This window comes from Xenopus tropicalis, chromosome 1 (assembly GCF_000004195.4).
Source record: "Xenopus tropicalis strain Nigerian chromosome 1, UCB_Xtro_10.0, whole genome shotgun sequence".
Classification (NCBI taxonomy): Eukaryota; Metazoa; Chordata; class Amphibia; order Anura; family Pipidae; genus Xenopus; species Xenopus tropicalis.
In genome coordinates, this window is record NC_030677.2 from 153127511 (window position 1) to 153148959 (window position 21449).

The window sequence follows — 21449 nt, forward strand, 5'->3', positions numbered from 1 at the left end:
ATTAAATAAGTAGGCTTTTGGCAGAGAGCCCAAAAACGTAACAAGCCCCACCTGCACTGAGATTGTAACTAATAAGCTAAACAGGTCTCTTGGGGAAACTGAGACTTGCAGCTTAAAGGGCAATTTCAGCTTTTTTAAAAAAACTGTAATAACACGTAAAAACAAGACCCTAACCCCCCCAGAAATGTGTTCAAACTTTAAATAACCTGCCAAATTTAGTAAAATGGGAGTGGTATTTAGGGGGTGTGGTTGCAAAAATGGGCATGGTCAAAAATGTCACCATGCTGTGCATGGCATTTCTTCTTGTCCCTCTTTCCATTTTCAAGATATTGGGAGTATGGTTAAACCAGACATCAGATTAGCCAGAAGGTGTTGGTTTATATTACAATTTAAAAGGTTCTGTTTGAAATAATTTACTCTCTGCATCAATGAGTCAACATGTGGATCCAGTCCTGCAGTGACTCAGTGCTAAACTCAGGCAACATGGATATGCCAGATTTAAGTTAAAAGGCTCTCACAACATGGTAGATTTTATCTCTTGGGGTCCACTCCAGCCATTTGCCACATTTTTTCGCTTGACACTGTGCTTGGTGAAATCCTCTGTTATTTCAAGCAGGCTTTTCCCTTTGGTCTCTGGGAGGAAGATTCCAACATACAAAGCAGTGCTGACGCAAACCACAAGAAAAGGTATAAAACAGAAGTGCCCAAGGCCTTGCTGGAAAACAAAGGTAAGGATTAAACAGCTAAGAGTAAAACAGCAAAAAATGTGTATGTGTAGAAGATAAATGTGGCTAAAATGCTAAATTCACTTACCAAAATAAAAGGGAAAGCCAGGCCAATCACAAACAGCATAATCCAGATTAGAGAACCACATATCATGTATGCAGCTGGCCGAGCCATTTGGTCAAATATCTCTCCAGGCATTATTCCAGTGACACCAGCTATTGGGATGAAAAGAGAGGACAGAAAGCAACTAAAACGCTTTGTATTAGGGAAAAGGGTATTTTATAAAGCAAAAGAAGTCAAAACTGATAAAAAAAGATAAGTAGGACATATGAACAACTATCCAGTAGGCTAATAACTGGAACTCTGCTAAGTATGGTGCAATATGATTACTGATGGCAGCTCTGCATAGTGCCAACTAACTAACTAAAGCAGCTGTGGAACTAATAAGAAACCACTGGATAAGAGTTGCAGTGCTAGTGAGAGAGTATCATTCTCATAGTAGGATTGGATGTGGGAGAGCTGCAGGACATAGGACAAGGTGCTGGATGTAAGAGACCTGTAGGACTAGTATGAATGTGCTCGATGTAGGAGAGCTGCATGACTAATAAGAAAGTGATGGAAGTACAAGATCTGCAGGTCTAGTGCTGTACTGCTATAAATGTATGTGTGCTGCAGAAAACATTATGTGAGAACAGGCTGCTGAAGTCTCCAAAGAGCACTGTATAAGATCTGTTCCAAAACCTATTCTTGTTTTACCAGTTTGAATCTCTGCTGCTTTGTGTCTTTGCTTGGCTAACTAGCGTGTACATCTAGATGTTTAAATACAGTTACCAATGGCTAGCTTACTCTAGGCATAGAGAATGAACATTGTGAAAGCTGAAGCCAAAAGGATAAGATACATGCTTGGCTGCTTTGTTAGTATCTGATCTTCCAACTAAGCTCATACGAACCTGGGCCAATGCCGAAGCTCAGGATGTAGGCAAAAATACAAACCATACTGAGGTATGGCATCCAGCTGACATGACCCTGCAAAAACACATTTATGATACAAATAGAAACACTTCAAAATATTTGTACAAAAGAAAGTAACACAACAATGTCAGGGCCCAACAGTAATTTGACAGCTATTTCTAGATGTGTATAAAAATTGGCTTTTGGTCAAAAATGACAAGAAGCAGGTATAAAGACTTGTGGTAACAAATTTACTGGCCAGAAATATGCCTTGTTCTGCCTATTGTTTAAAAGTGAGAATTATTTATTGTATTAAACAATTTTGAAACAGTTAAAGCTGATTTTAAAATTTCAATGCCACATTTTTTAAATTGCTCAACAGCTGCTAATCCTACTGTACAAGAACAGCAGTTGGCTCTGCAGCCAGTTACTTTGCAGATCACAAGACAAAGGAGTTACTGTAAAAAGAATTCACAAGCCATTTGCACAAATGTATGAAAATAATTAAGACATTATAATAAACCACTTGTACTGTTTAATAAGAAATAATACAACCATAGTTGTAAATGAAAATAATAGACATATAGCACAGATTTTCAATACACGTTATATTTACTGGGCTCATGTTAAACATAAGTGTACAGTATTCTGTCCTTTTAATCTTGATATACAACCAATATTGTTTGTATGGAGTAGGGATGCTGTCCTCCAATTATTCAATTCTGCTATATAATATTGTGATAGATAACAATAGATGATTAGCTAGATCAGTGCTGTCCAACTTCTGTGGTACAGAGGCCTAGAATCTTTCTGGCCTACATTCACCCACTTCAAACCACACCCATGTTATCACAAGAGCTTTTAAAACCATACCTGCCCCTTAATGGTGGTAACGCAGCAAAAACCCAATGGCACACACAGGCAGCATAGGGCAGGCAGAGTATGGTACACACAGGCAGCATAGGGCAGGCAGAGTACGGCACACATAGGCAGCATAGGGCACGCAGAGTATGGCACACACAGGCAGAATAGGGCACGCAGAGTATGGCACACACAGGCAGCATAGGACAGGCAGAGTATGGCACACATAGGCAGCATAGGGCATGCAGAGTATGGCACACACAGGCAGCATAGGGCAAGCAGAGTATGGCACACACAGGCAGCATAGGGCACGCAGAGTATGGCACACACAGGCAACATAGGGCAGGCAGAGTATGGCACACACAGACAACATAGGGCAGGCAGAGTAAGGTGTGAACAATACAGGGGATTACAGGTGTAAACAATACAGGGGTTTAAAGCCAGAATCTGAGGTGTGAACAATGATAGGGGCCAGTTAATATCAGTACTGATAATATTTAAATCTTAAACAAAGGTAAGCAGTCACAGCAGCCAGACTGGTGGGGGGCCACATAGGGGGGTCGTGTGCCACCAGTTGGACAGCACTCAGATGAATAAATAGATTCGATTATACATGCCAAACTGAGGAAATGCACTAACTACTGGCTGAAAAGTGTGCCTGTATAGCTGATGCTCATTAGTGCTTAATATACTATATATAAAACTTGACCATTTAGCAAGCAGCCAAACAGAACTGAGGCTTAGTGCCCACCATAATAATGGATGTGGAAATGAAAGTGATACCTGTTGTGATAAGGCCACCATGAAAACCACAGCCCAAACAGACATTAGGCTGTATCCTCCCATCACCAGGGCTCGGCGTCCGACCCGGTCAATGAATACAGTCTGAAAGGGAAGCAACCAAAGCCTAAGGCACTATAGACTACTCTAACAGGGAAAGGGAATACCAGAGTAATTAGTTAAAGCTTTTATTTTAAAAAAATGCAACCTAAATATATCAGTTGTCTTTTAAGGTTTCCTAATTAATAGGATACACCCACAGATCAATAACTCATTATTCATATACATTGTAAAATCATTTAAGAAAAGTAATTATAATTCCTACTAAAAAAATATTGATTTTAATATATAAAACCTTTTTCCAATAGGATTTAAGAATTTACTAATAGGTGACAGTATCCACTTCACTCAGGCAATACTAATCTAAGGCTTCTAAGTGACATCCTGTGCTGTAACTCTGTAAATGCATCAATTACAGAACATCAGGTACTGGTTCTGCTGTAGACAATATTAATATAATGCTATGGGCAGAGACATATCTTTGTATTAATGCTTACACAGGTGATTGAAGTGACAAGCTCACAGCTTCCAGTGCCTATTACAACATACTGAATCTTCTCCAGTGGTATTCCAGCCTCCTGGAATATGGATGATGCATAGAAATACATCTAGAAAAATAAACAGAAAGAAAAGGTAGTGATGGTAGTGCTGATTGTGAAAAACTACAAGACTATGGACAAGGTGGAAGAATGTAAAAGAGAAACATCTCTTTAGTAGTTTAGGAAGTATAGGTGCTCTCACCGAGTCATTACCACACAGCTGCATGGCACTGCTAAGAACTACAATAGTGAGTATCTGCCTCCTTAGTGTTGGTTCTCGGATCAACTCACACAAGCTCTTTGGCCTCTGACCTTTGATAGCCGCTTGCTCTGCCAGCATCTGCTCCATTTCAAGACTGAGGTCACTGTGACCACGTAGACGCTGCAATGCTGCAAAAGATGCAAACTGCTCGTTATAAAGAATCTACTATATATTAAAGCCCAATATTTAGTGCACATTTTAACATTTCACCAGCCTGCCCTCAAGCTGAATACAGCATACAAGTATAATAAAGGTTGTAGTTATAGAGGCTGAGTAGGAAAACATCTGCCACTAAGAGCTGTATGGTCATCACTGATGAAGGTCTCTTAAGGTGGCCACACACGTGGCGATCTGACGATCTTTCGTGCGACCATCGGTCGATAAGGAGGTAGAAACAATAAGATTTCTACCTCCTTCTGCCGATTCAGCCCTGACGGCAGATTTTGGTCAGGCGCCTTCTATGGCGCCCGATCAAAATCTTTTAACCGGTCCGATCGGCGAGTCGACCGATTTCAGCAGCTTTCTGCGATATCGGTCGACTCGCCGGCATGCCATACACGCACCGAATATCGTATGAAACGAGGTTTCGTACGATATTATCGGTGCGTGTATGGCCAGCTTTATGCTGCAACTAGCATTATATTAATTTACTGTTGAGTTTGCTAACTGTTGGATTTGTTTTTTGGTACAAGGAGGAGGCACAGTTTATATAAATCTACAAAATACTAAGTGTTAGTTAAAACTAACTAGTGTTAGTTAAAAAAAATATATATAAATTTATTTCAATCCATTAAAAACAGTAGCCACGCCATGCATCTAGCCTAACTCGTTTCATGCTTACCAAGCACTTAATCATAGGCTCCAGGGGGAGAATACACATACAAGGAGTATATTTAGGGATCAAACCCCTCCCACCCTTAATTAAAAACATTCAATACAAGACACATCATTAACCATATGACTATCAGGTCACATGTAAAACTCTATTAGCATTTAGAAACAAAGTCATGATATAAAACATCCACATTATTGGATTACATAGAATACAACTGTTTAAAACACTGCAATAAGTAAACTATCAGTATATAAAGCAAGTGCCACATATAAATTCAAACACAACAAGTCACATCAAAACTAAAATTTAGGAAGGAATATGTGTTTGTAAATAAAAAAATCCAGAAGACCTCCCACTTATATAAAAAGGTAAAAATATCTCTCTTTTTCTTGTTGGATTTGTTACTTAGTACAAGGAGAAAACTGGACAATAGTCTGAATACTTTTGGAAGGCACTGTCTATATAAACATACTGTATCCTAAAAGCTTGCATTGCTATTTTTTTTAGTTATTTAGTTAAAATGTATCACAATCATGACACTTTTTCAACATGGAGCCAAAGTCTTCTTCTGTGTCCAAGATTTATAATAATGCATCTTACTAAATTTAATATGCCAAACCTGGTCCATTTCCCTACTTTTACCATGTCTTGCATAATTAAAAGGAATTCAAGATTAATCAGGTATCAGTTACATTATTATCTCAGCTGCCATCAACCTGTATTTTGGTGAAACAAACCATAACCCACCACAGATACAGGAATCCTTGTCTTTTAGGTCAATCAACAGGTAACGGGGGCTTTCAGGAAGCCATGGAAGAACAAAAAGCTGCAGCATAGCTGGGACGGCATTACTGGCTAAGAGGAAAGGCCAGCATTCTTCGCTGCCAAGGATCTCCCTGGTACAGGAAGAACAAGTTATAAGAATCTAAATAGGTAAATGATAAGCCATGACATTTAATATAATTAAAAAATGTACCAAATGAACATGAGATATGATTTGAGATACAGTGCCCTTAAATGGCACATATCAAGCTAAAATTGCTACCCCCACCAGTGCTAAAGCGTCTGCCCATGACCATGAGTGCGAGCGGTGCTTTAGCATGGAAGAATTTCATTGCAGGACAAGCCAGGTTCACAGCTCTGCACAGCATAAAGAGGAACGAATACCTATAGACCTGTGGCACTGGGCTATGGTGTCTGAAAACAATGAAGGACCAAATAAAAAAGGAATTTGGAAAGCTGCCAGAAGCAAGGTAGGAAAGTGAAGGAGGGGAGTGGAAGCAGCAATTAAACGGTGCAAAAATAAATAAACAAATAAAACAACATATTTAGGAAAATGCCTTATTCTGTATAAAAACTGCATTCAGGATTAGCCAAGAAAAAATTAGAGGAAACATTGCCTATTAGAATTAAATAAAACAATTTTCACAGAGTCTTATGATTATTAGGTAGGATTGTATTTCTACATGATATGCAGCATGTATCAGAAACAGCTATGTCTGCCAAGGATTAAAGATACTGCATCACCTCATCTTCCCACTTGCAATAATTCCACAAAACAGCACTGCGTTGAGGACTGTTTTTTAGGGCTCTGGTACACGGGGAGATTAGTCGCCCGCGGCAAAACTCCCTGCTCGCGGGCGACTAATCTCCCCGAGTTGCCTTCCCTCTGCCATCCCACCGGCGAACATGTAAGTCGCCGGTGGGATGGCAGACGCGGCGGGGAGATTTCGGGAAATCGCCGAAAAAGCCTCGTGAGTCTTTTTCGGCGATTTGCGCGAAATCGCGCCGCCGCGTCTGCCATCCCGCCGGCGACTTACATGTTCGCCGGTGGGATGGCAGAGGGAAGGCAACTCGGGGAGATTAGTCGCCCGCGAGCAGGGAGTTTTGCCGCGGGCGACTAATCTCCCCGTGTACCAGAGCCCTTAAACTCTGACCAAGCTCTCTATTGAGACTTGTTTGCTAATCTTGTGAGGCCTTAGTGACTGCCTTTTACTTAAAGGGACAGTAACACCAAACAATGAAAGTGTATAAAAGTAATTACTATATAATGTAATGCTGCCCTGTACTGGTACAACTGGTGTGTTTTCCTTAGAAAGACTACTATAGTTTATGTAATAAAGCTTCTGTGTAGCCATGGGGGCAGCCATTTACAGGAGAAAAGGCACAGGTTACTTAGCAGATAACAGATAAAACCCCATTATATTCTACAAAGCTTATCTGTTATCTGCTATGTGCCTTTTCTCCTTTTTCCCAGCTTCAATGGCTGCCCCTGTGTTGACATAGCAGCTCATTTATATAAACTATAGTAGCGTTTCTGTTGCAAACTTACCAGTTTTACCAGTGCAGGGCAACTGTACATTATATTTTAATTACTTTAAAACACTTTCATTTTTTGGTGTTACTGTTCCTTTAACCAAAGACTTTAACTACTGCACCATTTTAACAGAGGCGCTAATCTCTTCTTTTAAAGCCCTGAAACAAGATTATATAAGGTTTTCTTTTGCAGTTTATAACGGTTATTTCCAGTTTTTATAGATCACATTGTAGTAATATAATTTCATTTTGCATTTTAATATTTACATAATTTATGTGCATATCTTTTCTTAGATTTTATCTATGCAGTTTCTTTCTAAAAAGTATAATTATAAACACTTTCCATCACACTTGCATCACCTTAGTCCTATAACTTGTCCCAGTACTAGACCCAGGGCAGTGAAGGCGGCAGAGGACATAGCCACCGTGCCACGAAGTTTCATAGGGGCACTTTCACTCAGGTACATTGGCTGGACGTTCATACTGACTCCTGTGAGAGAGACAGTTGCATTAGACAAGTTCATGATAAAAGCTCACATGCTGTCTATGCTTTTCACTTATGTACTGAACTGAGTCCCTTGCCCATACAAACCTGAATTCAGCCCAGCTAAAATTCTGCCCAGAACAATCATCTCAAAGGATTTTGCAGGGCGGCTGAGTCCACACAGAATTGCAGAGAGTATTACGAATAGGTTATTAAACAGCAGAGACTTCTTCCTTCAGAGACAAATGGAGTATGTCAGCAAACATATAAAGAAAGGACAATATTCTTCACCTAAATAATAGAGGCTTGTATAGGAAGGGTAAGATTCAGCAACAACTTTAGAATTTAGAGAAGCATTATGTAAATTCTGTCTTTAAAGGAGATATAAAAAAAAAAAATAGTTTACCAAATTAAAAGAATTCTAATCAATTTTCCAACATACGTTTAATAAATAAAGTTATTTAAAGTGTTAAAGTTATTTTTAAATATTAACTGTGGTGAAAAGCATTATCTGTCTGTCCCTTTCTGCACTCCTGGTTCTGACTTCTGAAACAATGTAGCTTTTATCACTTTATCACCAGCAAAGGATAAACTTAACACAACGCCATACATGCTTCTTCACAGATCTGTTAATCAGATATATTCCCCAACATTGTTTACTCAGTAATAAACAGCAGTGCAAAGAATTGCAAGGGAAACAGAGATACTGCTTTTAACAGCAGTTACAGCTAGAGTTACACAAACCAGTGAATATTTTAATGATTGTATTACAAGTGCAACGTTGCTTAGAATTGTATTTTCTTTCATTATAAAGAATCTTATTTTTGGGTTTCTTTCCGGTGTGGTTTCACATAAAAAAGGGTTGTGCATTCTTTGATTTTCTTTTTTTATAGCACCTGCATATTATGTATCTCTTTACAGTTATGTATTGCAAGGGAGCTTACAGTAAATGAATAAAATAAAATATAATAAAGGGTATTGATCACAACTGGTTAAATTTAGCAGCTAAATAAAATCTGGAGCTCAATGCTGGAATAATCTGCTTATGCAAGTCCTAGGGGGTCACACATTCATATTACCGTCCCAGTCTAATTGCCATTGGGCCTGCCAGCAGTGCTCCAAGAAACCCTCCCAGAGGGTACACAGAGACTATGATGGACCATATGAGAGTGATGACCTGGCTGTCCAGCTGCTGGCCATTGCGCTCCAGCCACGTCTCGTTCACAAATTTCTGGATGTGCTGGGAGAGAAATGGAGTGGTTAGAATTTAGAGGAGAATTTAACTACCTCCAGAATAACACCAAAGGAGGAAATAGCTATGAGTTTGTCACAGCTCACAGCAAAGTCAGCATAAGTTGGGGCAAAATGCAATTTGGGCTAATTGCATTGGGCCACTCACAGTAAAAGGCCACATACTACCCATAAAGCCCTTTTAACTGTGTTGTCTAACCTTCCTTTGGGTCTGCAGCTGGTATTGAATTAAAACTCCCAGCACAAACACTGGCAGTGGAAGGCAACTTCTTGTATATGTCAATTTATAGATATAAAGAGGCCCCACCTCTATTAAAGGAAGGCCTATGGTACAGTTGAGCAGAGATGCAGCACAGCAATATTTGCTCTATGATCTGTTCAGTACTTACCATGGTGGGTGCATTGATTATTGTTAGATTGTATCCATACTGGAAGGTGCCCCCTATCCCTGCTGCACACATTGTGAGGAGCAGTACCCGACCCTACACCAGGAACACAAAAGGTAGTAAAATATATTTAAAAGAAAAAAACAAACACAACAAACCCTCAAATTTGTTAAATTCCTTTCCTTTTCTTTACATTTCAATTAAATGGAGTTTAAGAGATAAAGCAAAACATATAAGGTGTGAAGTTCTCAGACAAGTCAACTCCTTATTTTTCAGTTGTCACCAAGAATTTCCCACCCCTTACCTGGTTACCCCGAGTAACAGGTCCCTCACCCTCCCTCTCAGTTATTTGTAATTGAATCCTAACTTACCATTCCCGCTGGCATTAATGTAAATCACAAGTGCAAAAACATTGCCCATAGTAGCGCAAAGTTGCATCACAAGGCAACTTCAGGCTACTACATAATGTAAATGTTTTCCCACCAATTTACATTAATGAAAGTAAGAAGTAATCGGATGGTAAGATGGTAATTTTGTCACCTGTGCTGGGTGGTGATTACGTGCAATGTCAACAAAACTATAGTCCTAAAAACGTTTATGTACTGAGCCTTAGCAGTTATATAATTATCTAAAATATTTTAAATGAATCCAGGCAAACATTGCTGACCAATTCCAGTAAACTTCCATCAGATATTGCAAGGACATTCCTACAGAGTAACAAGGTTTGTTTGGTTGGGGCACTGTTACTGAAGGATTAATCATGACCTTGAGGTGTTGAAAATCTCCCTAAAAAGCTGCTTGTTTCCCTCCAGCCTTAGTGTTTGGTCATATTAGGTATATGATAGCCAGTCTTTACAGGTAAAACTTCTGCAGTCAATGCACACACAACCAGTTGCTGTCCCATCATATCTGCCTACTATGGGAACATGTTGTTATATATATATAGTGCCATAACATTCCACAGAGCTATATATAGATTATGTGTCATTTACATCAGTCTGCCCCTTTAGAGGAACTTACAATCTAAGGTCAAACAACCACAGTAAAATGATTACATTTAGGTAAAGAGACATGAAATTATTGAGACCTATGCTTTCATTCTAAGGATATGTATAAATATGCGGGATCTGTTTGGGTGCATTGAAATAAATGCTCTGGCAGCTGAGTCGGAACGCCTCGGTATAATGTAACCCTTTTAGCAGTAGAACCAAAAAGCCAGGTCAGGTAACTTACTGTCGGTACATTTTATGCTACGGATTACAAGAGGCACAGCTGCAGCCCGTTACCACAGGACTGACACAAACGTACAGTGCGCCTGTGACTCAGGGTTCCTCCCACATAACCATCAAGCGGACCTCCTCTTTTTTTTAATGGTTATAAATAACAGGTCACCCAGGGACGCTTACAGACTGTTATAGTAGGCTATCATACGCAGAATACAGGCGCTCTCACAGCGCACTTACCTGACCCCGACAGCCCGCGTTTTGTGCATTGCCGAGCTCTCCCTCTCTGCCATGTTCATCCATAGTAAGCAGAGCAAGAAGAGCGGGGGGAGGGATAGGGAGCCCAGGGTACTGGCACACACCGGCCGTGCTGCCTGCAGCCTAACTACTGTCCTTGCTGTGAGCCACAGAAATACAAATAATATATATACTTACCATACTCTGCGCCTGGCTCATTCTCCCCTCTGCAAGCAGAAACGTATCTTTTGATCCTGTTGTGTTACCTTGGAGTTAAACTGGTGGGTTATAAACTTTGTACTTGCAGAAACATTTCTTTAGTTAGCCATTATAAGACGTCGGACTGCACTTGGAAGCATGCTCCTGTTAACACTTTGGATGTACCACTAAATTGCGTCATACAGTTTATTAAAGCAGCAATAGGTCTATGTGGCAAACTAACAAGAAATTCCCTTGATATAAGTGGCAGGTTTGCTAGCAGGTAGGGTTGCCACATCATGATCCGTAACTTACTGGCCTGGCTGGTGAAAATCATGTGTAAACCCAGTTAAAGGAGAAAGAAAGGTAAGAACTAAGTAAGCTTTATCAGAAAGGTCTATGTAAATACAGCCATAAGCACTCACAGAAACGCTGCACTCAGTCCTCTGTCAAAAGAAACAGTATTTATTGTCTTTGTTTTCCTGTGTCAGAGACACACAGCTCCTCTCTCTCCTGCTCCCCCCCCCCCCATAGGAATGTGTGATCTGAGCCAATCAGCAGGAAGCTTCCCCATAGTCTTACAAACTGAGCATGTACAGGGGTCTTGCTCTTGGTGTAGGAGGCATTATGGGAACTTTCTTTACACGGCTCAGCGTTTTTTCTTTATGAGGCTTCTGATCTTCTGAATGGTAAAAATATGGGGAGACTTAAGGGCACTATTGAGAGAACTGAAAGTATGCCTGCAGCTTGAGATTAACTCTTTATTAGCCTTTCCTTCTCCTTTAATAGGGAAGGAAAAAAATATAGGAATGCTGGTGTTTTCCCAAAAACGTGGTAACTTAACTAGCAGGGCAACTTTAAGGTACCAGTGGGCACCCAAAGCTCAATAAAGGTGTGAGAGAACTACCATTAAGCAGGTGCACTTCAACATAACAAGGCAGGCAACAAAAAAATTGTATTTATTGAAATAAAACTGAGCAACATGCACCATCTTGGACCAACCTTAATGACATAATGGGGACACTGCAAGGAAAAAAAAAGTCTCCTCTGAATATACCAGTCTTCTATTAGAAAACAGCTTTTTCCAGTTGATGAAAATGAGAGCTTGGCCATTGATGCGTTAAACATTATACCAGATGTAAAGTTTGATTGTGGGCCCCTTGACCTGCTGGGCCCTGGACAAATGCACATTTATTAAAACAGTCCTGTTTGCTATTAACATGAATAGGGCTTGTTCACAATATACTTTGCATCTATTTTAATTAAGATATATCAAGAGATTTTTGTAATTTCTTGTACCAAACAGGGCAAAGAGTAAAACTAAAGCCTTTTTAATAAGATAAGCCCTCTGCATGATGAGCTTCTCATTACCTGAAAGCCAGACACAAACTGCAGCAGAGGGAATGGAGAGGTTTGTTTATACAGAACTCTGGCTCTGTTAAAACCAGACTGCAGAAAATGGCCTTTTCCCATGTGTAAAGCAACAGGAATGAATAAGATCTGCCTGTCATGGCAAGAACAGGGTTGGATTTAGGACATAAAGCCCCCCCATGTGCACAGTGACAGATACTTAATGCCTGTTATAACACACATGATCTACAGCTTTTCCCACTCAGAATATGCATTGGGTGACATTAGCTTTACTGCTTTATAGTATAAATAGAGAAAATATGGATTATTTAAATTAAAATAGGCAGAATAGATTTTTTAAAACAAGTCCTATTTATTATGGCCATATTGAACAAAGGTGTTTATAGTAGCATACTGTCTCTTTAATAATAGATGCTTAAAAATGATCATATACAAGTACATAGCAGGTTTTGTCCAGTTTATACAAGAGTATTTACAGCTGTCCAAAGTCCCAAGCAAGCTTACATTTGTGTTATTGCAACACATCCGGAAGGATAAAAGTGATTTTAATAAAACAAACATTTGCAAATACTTTTAACAGCTGTGTACTGAAGAATGGGTTCCTACTGAAATTAATGTTTAATTTTATCCCAAAATCAGGGGATAACATTTTTACAGAACTCTAAGGCCCTTGCCACATGGGGCAGATTCCATTTATTGCAGGCTGACGACCCTTCACATGCTTAAAAAAATCTACATTTGGCGTGAAACTGCATATGCAAGCAGTTTTGAGCCTAATTCTGCAGTGGCTCCAGGTGAAGGCACAAAAAGAAGGGGCATATTTATTATAGTGTGTAAGCCAACATCACTGGTGATGTTGACCATAACAACCAATCAATAATTAAATTTGAACGGTCACCTACAAATTAGAAAACAAAAGCAAAGATCTGATTCGTTGCTTTGGGAAACATCACTGGTGATGTTGGCTTACACACTATAATAAATATGCCCCTAAGATTCTATGTGTGTAGGGGTGGATTCTCAGCCTGCATTTATTTATAGGCCGAGAATCCCCCCCATGTGGCATTGGCCTAAAGGTGGCTCATCTTGTTGAGTGACTCAAAGAGGTTTATGATGTTTTTTAAATTAAATTATCCTTAGGGTTCACAGTGTCAAAGGTAGATAATAAACTATTTTATACACTTATATTAACCATGAGACAAAAAAAATGGGTTTGTGTTTTTTTTTAAAAACAAAAACTTAATTACAGCAGAAATGGAGCATTTTTTTCATATTATTTGGAGAATAAAGGAGAGTAAACACTTTTGAACCACTATTACTAGGCCAACGTGAGGTAATAAAATTACTACAATGACTGCCCCAGCTCCTTCTGTGCTATCAAGTGTGGGAAAAATGTGATTTATGGCCTATTTATAAATATGCATTGTTTACCTTTATCAAAATACAGTTTACCTTTACCCATACATTTTGTATCTAAAGACTCGCTTGTGCCTATTTATACAGTTATGCTAGAATTCAGGAACATTTGTTACACCACACCAGGAAAAAGCCACAAGGGTAGGCCAGTACCATAATAGCTTAAAAAATAAGAAAATAATGGTAAAGCCAACAGATTCACAAAAGGGAAAATAATACCTACTTGAAGGTGGGAATTAATACATACATAAAACTTAATTTAGAAGGGTTCATTTACACTCATTCAGCCATGTCAACTGTTTCCTGCATACTTTGCCTACTGTAGTCTGGTGAGAAAACAGAAGGTCAGAACCACCCCCATGAAAGGCTGTACAGTATGGGTTCCACCAGTCCAGACTTGGCAGGTGCCAGTTATGAAATGACTGTCACAGTGCAGAGGTACCCAATATGACACTGCATTTTCTTTCAGCATTCTTGTTATTAAGAAAATTCTTTGATCATATATATCAAGGATACAGTATGTGTTCTGCACTTTTGCTGATGCAAATGGCATTATTTTAAGGATCAATATAATCAATGTAAATAATTGTTCAGAAAGTTTCTACAGTAATTTGTGATGGGGTAATTGTTAGGTCATCAGTGTCAGTGAATCTAGTAACTAATGATTGAACAGGTTAAAAACGGGGAAAACAGGAATATCAAATCTAGGATGTGATTTATGGTTTGGAATTTGGCTGAAACCTAGCACTTTTAGTAGGATTTGTATTCAGACGAATCCTATGTGGTCAGGCCGTTCAAGTGATGAGATTCTCAAGCACTGAACACTTCCCAAACGCAACATTTTTTGTTCCCCTTAAATATGCATATACACATCAGGGTTCAGATTCCGTCTAGTAAATGCCTTCATTTTATGGGGGAAATATAGTAGTTAGCCAAATCCAAAACTATGGATTTGATGCATCTCCTAATTTTACTGCGTTAACAAAAAGCAACCCTACCATTGACACAACTTTAAAACTAGCTTTTACAAACACTTTCCTTTGAGGAGCATTTGAGAGCTTATTTGACAGGACAAATGGTTATGGGCTGACTGGTACTCTTAATATTTGCGCAAGTTAAACTTTAAACACTAGATGGCATAAACTGTACAGCAGATTTTTTTATCTGCAAATGATTTGACCATATGTCTGTAGTTTAAGAAAAAAAAACGGTGAAATTTAGACATAGCGGTGAAATTTATTTTAGATACCACTACATGTGTTCACATTAGCCAAACGTGCCCAAACTGCTCTTTGAAGACAAAAGCTTTATTCAGTTTTTGTGTGTTCTTTACATTTAATTAGTTCCAGAATTCATCATGCTTTGTTCCAAAGCTTTAGCGTTCTAGTGTATACACACATTGTGGGACTAAAGAAAAACAAACTTTCTAAATTAAGCACAGAAAATATGTTAGGATGGGAACAAGACCCCCAGATCCTGAAGTTAATCACCAAACACAGCTCCTAAAGCACTAGCTCCTCATTCATTGTGGTTGATGACTTGACTGATTGGAAGGGTAAACTTAGGTCGGGCTGTGGGTGGATAATCATTAGGGATAAAAATATCTCTTGGAGGGATGTATGGTTACATTACAGCTGCTGTGTTGGTCCCAGGATAATGGAATCTCTCGTGATTCTCATAAATCTATTCCACTCCTGCAGTAAACATAAACTGTCTCAGTCCCAGACAGTGGCCCTGTCAGGTCACTGAAAATTACAGGACAGGGAAGCCACTTCTTCTTGTTTATGTTTTTCTACATAGAATATCCTGGCTCTCGGCCATCCTCGGTTCATTGTCCTTTGTTATGACGTTAAAAGAAAAACCGGACCTCTTTTCCACCTCCCACTGTAAACCCTATATATAAATACTGTATAATGCAGAAGGAGTATGGGGGTTATGGAAAAAAAAAACATTTGCAAAAGAATCCCTGTAAACCCTATAAATAAAAGTGCTGTATTAAGCATAAAGAGCATGGGGCTGAAGTTTGGAGTTTAAGAAAGTGCAATTTTAGATATATTTTGATGAAGTCTGGTAGTACTGGAAGGGTAAAGACAAGGATAGGGTGACCCAGTGCAAAAGAGTATAAAGAAAACTGACTGAGCCCTATTCCCAAAGTAACAAATTGCCCTTTAGAAAATCCACTTCAAGGCAACTCTGTGGAATGTCAGATCAGTTAAAAACAAGACGGACACATTTTCAAAAGTAATTGAAACAGCAGATGCCTTACAGAGACATGGTTAGATGCAATGCTGCCCTCATTTCAGTGGCTGCTATACCAAGAAACTGCTCCTCATAGTCAAGAACAAGATGGAAAGAGTAGCATCAAAATGTCAGAAAATAGGCAACAGATTCTTGGTATTCAGAGTAATATTTATATAGGGACCAACAGGGGATGGTTGAAAACACCCTCCTTTGTGTTTGGGGAACCCCATGCTCTGGTATTTCATTTCAACAGTGCAACCAAAGATGGATGCCATTGCTCTTATGAAATTAAACAAGAAAGGTGGGGCAGAGCTAGGATGTGAGTTGAAGTACATAGACAATGGCACCGGAGGCAAGTGGGAGACAGCAAGTCGCTTATAGGACAGATAAAGGCAGTCATGTGCGGTGAGTCAAGAGCGGCGTCTCCAATTAAACATACTTTGTGACCTGGAGCAGACAAGCTGCACTGAAGCTCCCAATTATACACCTATCCTGAGCAATATAGCTGCAAAGATCTACCCTATACAACCTTTAAAACAGTTGGACAGAGCTTGCCTCACCACACCAATGCCATCTAAAGGAGCTGGTAAGCCAACATCGCCCTGAGATGGCTGGTAGTGGGGGAGAAGCTACTGCTACAGGGAGCGCCAAGCATAGAGGGCATGCATCCCCCCAACCGGAAACCAGTTTGGTCCAGTTCCCTGAACCTACTCTGCACTCTAATGCTGGATATAGATCTCACTAGCAGCAAAATTGATGGACAATATGGCTGCCATGACATCTAAAATGCAGGAGATCAAGGTACATCTCTTCTTATATATTTAAAATCTTTGTGAGCATGTTTTGGAAACAGAAGGTTGGATTAATGACCCGGAGGACAGACTGTGCTGAAGTTGTTAAACTGCAAAGATTAATCAATGCCTACTCATTACCCAAGTCGACAATTAAAAAAAAAAACAAAAAAAACCCATATCTAATCTCCACGTAGTCAGAGGGCTGTGAAGATCAAAATATAGAATTCTCTTATAGATGCACATCTCAAAGATAATCTTAGGCACCTAGGGGACCTTTTTACTGTACTTGATGGTCAAAGAACCCACAGAGTACTGGCATGACATGCAACTCTGGGAACCCTAAACCAATTGTCCTAAACCAAATACTGAACTACAGAAACGCAGCACTTAATGCAGCTGAAAAGGAGGGATTATACATGAAAAAGTCTACCGACATCCAGACTTCTACACTATGGTACAAAAGAAACACAATACAGTGTGCAATGGTCTTTCTGACTAGGTTATGCATTTTTTCCCTGGGAACTCTACCTGCTTCTTCGATCAACCTGGGGTGGCCATGCACTGAATTGAATAGTGACAAGGCAATGCCCATGGTGTCCAGTCCCCTCTGCACACTGCTCCAACAGCAACAAAACATGTGTAATTTGACGCTTTGTCCTTTGTTGACCAGCACATTTACCCTATAAGCTGACTGTCATGACCCATCCTACTTTTATTTCCAAAGCACAGAATCTTCAACCGCAGCTTTGGCACCTTCTCTAGCATGTTTCTGCCTATTTGCTTTGTTTTTGGCAAAATTGCCGTGTTCATATTCAGCATACACCAAGGTGGGATTATCTCAGAGGGTGCAAATTTCTGCAAACAACAGAACTAACAATCTAGCTCAACAGGTTTTTACCACATATCTGCCAGGGAGGCCTTTAGGAAAGGCCCATACATGAGAAAAGCTTTGGACTTGCTCTGAAGAGGGCTAATTGGCAGCTTAAATCTGCCTATGTACAGCCAACTTAAGAACCTTTATCTGACTAGTACTTTGCATCTGTCCCCCCAGTTACTAACATTTTGCACAGACTTTTGCTTTTGGTTTTCTGCTTAAGCATGCATTTAATATATCCATATACCAGTGCCATGACCTCAGCCCTTAATTTGTCACACATATATCAATTGAGTATCATAATTCTAAACATGTGCTTCAGATGCTTACACAGCACTGGTTTTTATGCCAAAGTCTATTCCAGAAACCACATGATAAAAGCAGTATATTCAGCCATGTGTCTGCATAATTCTGGTTTCTTATATACAGGACTGAAGACTAATTAAGCCCTGGAGCTGTGTATGAGTCATAAGTTGACTGAAGGAAATCTGACAAATGCATTTGATCAATACAATTACAGTGCAGGGGTTCCTATCCTATGGAGTTTCCCAGTGTACTCTGTGGTTAAATGTTTTTTATTTTTTTTTACTGAAGATGTCATGGGTTCTTGGTTATGCTTTTATCCTATTTTATTAAACAAAATCCGACTGAAATATTAATAAAAAAAAATGGCAAGAGAAACATCCTTATTTTCAAATGTTATTTGCTTTTGTGAGTGTTACATGACATATCGGACTTTAAATATTAGAACCCTTTGAAAACTGCCTTTTCTTTAATTTAGACTAGTATTTCCAAGCCTGTGTTTACAAGTCAATGCTGTTGCCTGTCATTGTTCGTCAGTTTTACTTCCAAATTTGGAATCTGAAATGTTCTAATTATTTATTTAAATGGACAGCATATGCCTTTGTTCAGATTAACTTCAAGGAACAGGGCTTTTGCTACATATTTTTGGCCTACGGTTCAATCACAAATAATCCATGGTTATTTCTTGAGCTAAACAAGAAAAATGTGACTGTTGTGACTGTCTTGTTAGCAGAGGTCCATTGTATGTGCATTGGTATTTTAACTTTTTTGCCTTGCAAGAACCAAACATGGTGTAGTTAAAATTTCTGTGCTTGCATTGTGGAATATAGTAACATAGTAAGTTGGGTTGAAAAAAGACATACGCCCATCACGTTCAACCATAATGACTATATATAACCTGCCTAACTTCTGATCCAGAGGAAGGCAAAAAACCCCATCTGAAGCCTCTCTAATTTGCTGCAGGGGGGGAAAAAAATCCTTCCTGACTCCAAGATGGCAATCGGACCAGTCGCTGCATATATGGGTATTTTGCCCTTTTAAAATGCTCATTACCTGAAACACTAAATTAATTTATAGGATGCAGAACAGCTTAATCTTTAATCAAACATATTCATCCAGACAACGTTAGACGTCTGTAGTTCATGGGCAGAAAGCTAAGGAACACTGGAGATAAACAAGGATCATGCCAACCCCAGGTGAAATGCTGAAAAACTCCATGTATGACAACCTTAAGTTTAAATCACCAAAACATTTTATGCATTATTTCCAAGGATTCTTCCCATCAGTCACTTTCCCACTGGAGCTTACAACCTAAGTTCACGTTAACATTCATGCCATACTAGGGACCCTTTTGTTGAATGAATAAATGAATGGAAGTTGTACTCATGATACTTATGGGGACCCAAGGTTAAGAAACATGGCACTAAAAAGCTAGTTTATTTTTTGTGGAATTGCACAGTTATGGTAAATATATATGACAAAGACTGCATTGCAGTATGGATAGACATACTCCAGATGAATAACTTACCAGCAGCCAACTCCTTGGCACTGAATCACTGCAGGTTCCCCTTATGGGTGGGAAACGGTCCTGGAATACAACAGAGCCCATTAACAAACTCTGAAGAGAATAAGCTTTCTGAAGGTGGTATTGGGAACAGTGAAAATACAAATCATGACTTGACAGTCTTCTCTTCAGTAACCTGTAAAACAGTACAGTTCATTCAGTGCATTCTCTAGCATGGTCTGTAACATATTGGAAGTGGTTGCACTGAGTGGTTAGTTATTGGTCACGGTAAATGTAAAACATGCACATGGCTTCTCCTCCCCAGAATAAACATGATCAGGAAATAGAGCAGAGATTCTTATATTTCCTGCTACAAGACCACAAGTCTGATTAAAACATCCTCGGTTTTATATTGTGCAAAGATCGTCAACTGCAGCAATGACAATCGGCAAGCAAGGAAGAAAATGGAGGCACCATATTTTTATATAATTCTGCGTTACAACACACTGCTAATAGTACATCAAGGGGCAGAATAATTATCAGTGCTAAATGTTGACCCAGGATAATACGAGCAATGTTTCAGGCCACAGAAGACCTTTAAGCTCCTATAATTATTAATTAGCAGTGCTAAATGTTGAGTATGGCAAACAACTTAGCATCTAATGCACTAAGAAATGGAAGATGGTGCGAAAAATTTGTGTGATTATGTTTGCATCTAAAGAAGGCAAACATTTCCACAAAACCTGAAAATACAAAAGTATTTTACAGACACCTCTTTTCTTGGTTTACTAGGATCATCCATCAAGATATTCAGTTACACAAAAAGCATGTATGGGAATTTTTACTGGTTAAAAATAGAATAAACGTACAATAAAAAAAAGATCTAAAGTTAGTAACATATAGAAGACTAAACTGCTCTACATTCTGCTAACCTATCAGCAGCGACCCCCTCAAAATGTCAGTCAATGAGCAGCCAGATTACTACCTGTCAAAGAAAGAGAACAGCAAAATGCTTCTGTGTTTATCCTGAGAAAATATTGTTCTTTACTGTGGCAGTTTAAATTACTTTAAAAAGGCAATTGTCTGAATTTAGACTGGCAGGTGTCCTAGAGGTCACATTCTGCTAGCATGAAAAGTATATTATTTTGATCTCTATTTGTTTAGTCAGGGGCAGCACAGAACTATGTAGAATGTTAGAGTACTAAAACTGCAATTATCAATTAAAGGTATGGGATTCTATTAGCGGGAATGCTTAGAACCTGGGTTTCTTAATAAACATAAATTTGGATCTCCTACTAAAAACATTTAAATCCAATAGGAATGTTTTGCCGTTAATTCGGATGTATGCAGTTTAGTTACTATCAAGTACCAGGTACTGTTTTGTATTACAGAGAAAAGGGAAATGAAAAAAAAATGAATTATTCACTTTAAACAGTTTTTGGATGAGTTTCTGGATATGAAATATCATACCTGGAACCATTTTTAGCCAACTATAAACAAATATTTCCCTGATCTCGTTAATAGCTCCTTCATTTTGACAGCCAATACTCAGTAGTTATGATTGGAGACTATAGGCAGGCTGAAGAAGTGGAGAGAAGGATTTTGTTTATAATTCTGCAGAACCCAGAACTATTTTGTTTTTAGAAGATTTAGCAAAACAATAAATTAAACCATTTGCATTTTCACTGAAATATGTTTAAAAGCACATGTGTACATATAACTTATTTATAGAGAAATCCACAAAAATACTGTATACTGTGCTCTCCGTATATAAGCAAAGTCCATTGCTTAGTTGTAACAATCCACCACTGTGGCACATCATAAGACAAGGAAACTG

General features: G+C 39.0%; 1 protein-coding gene across 5 annotated transcripts; it reads right to left on the minus strand.

The window, feature by feature from the left end:
* Positions 1 to 201: 201 nt before the first annotated feature.
* On the minus strand, positions 202 to 11510 carry slc2a11 (solute carrier family 2 member 11). 5 transcript variants are annotated; one of them, XM_031892362.1, is made up of 12 exons: positions 11110 to 11510; positions 9455 to 9547; positions 8894 to 9054; positions 7923 to 8047; positions 7691 to 7820; positions 5762 to 5910; positions 4120 to 4307; positions 3876 to 3986; positions 3322 to 3423; positions 1677 to 1752; positions 814 to 941; positions 202 to 715 (listed from the first exon to the last, which is right to left on the minus strand). In XM_031892362.1, the coding sequence occupies exons 1-12, from the start codon at positions 11128 to 11130 to the stop codon at positions 515 to 517; spliced, it is 1485 nt and encodes a 494-aa protein (XP_031748222.1). In that variant the 5' UTR covers positions 11131 to 11510; the 3' UTR covers positions 202 to 514. The 5 variants fall into 5 exon arrangements, with proteins under 5 accessions (XP_031748222.1, XP_004910639.2, XP_002931954.3 ...); XM_004910582.4 differs by lacking the exon at positions 11110 to 11510 and adding an exon at positions 10915 to 11080; XM_002931908.5 differs by lacking the exon at positions 11110 to 11510 and adding an exon at positions 10685 to 10895.
* Positions 11511 to 21449: the final 9939 nt, after the last annotated feature.

What these genes read in the sequence shown, in the direction of transcription:
- slc2a11 (XM_004910582.4), bottom strand. Translation starts at nt 10,977, where the DNA reads ATGGATGAACATGGCAGAGAGGGAGAGCTCGGCAATGCACAAAACGCG. An exon ending in TAATCAATGCACCCACCATG is followed by an intron (nt 9,055 to 9,454) that starts GTAAGTACTGAA and finishes TTTCTCTCCCAG; the next exon opens with CACATCCAGAAATTTGTGAA. An exon ending in GGACAAGTTATAGGACTAAG is followed by an intron (nt 5,911 to 7,690) that starts GTGATGCAAGTG and finishes TTCCTGTACCAG; the next exon opens with GGAGATCCTTGGCAGCGAAG.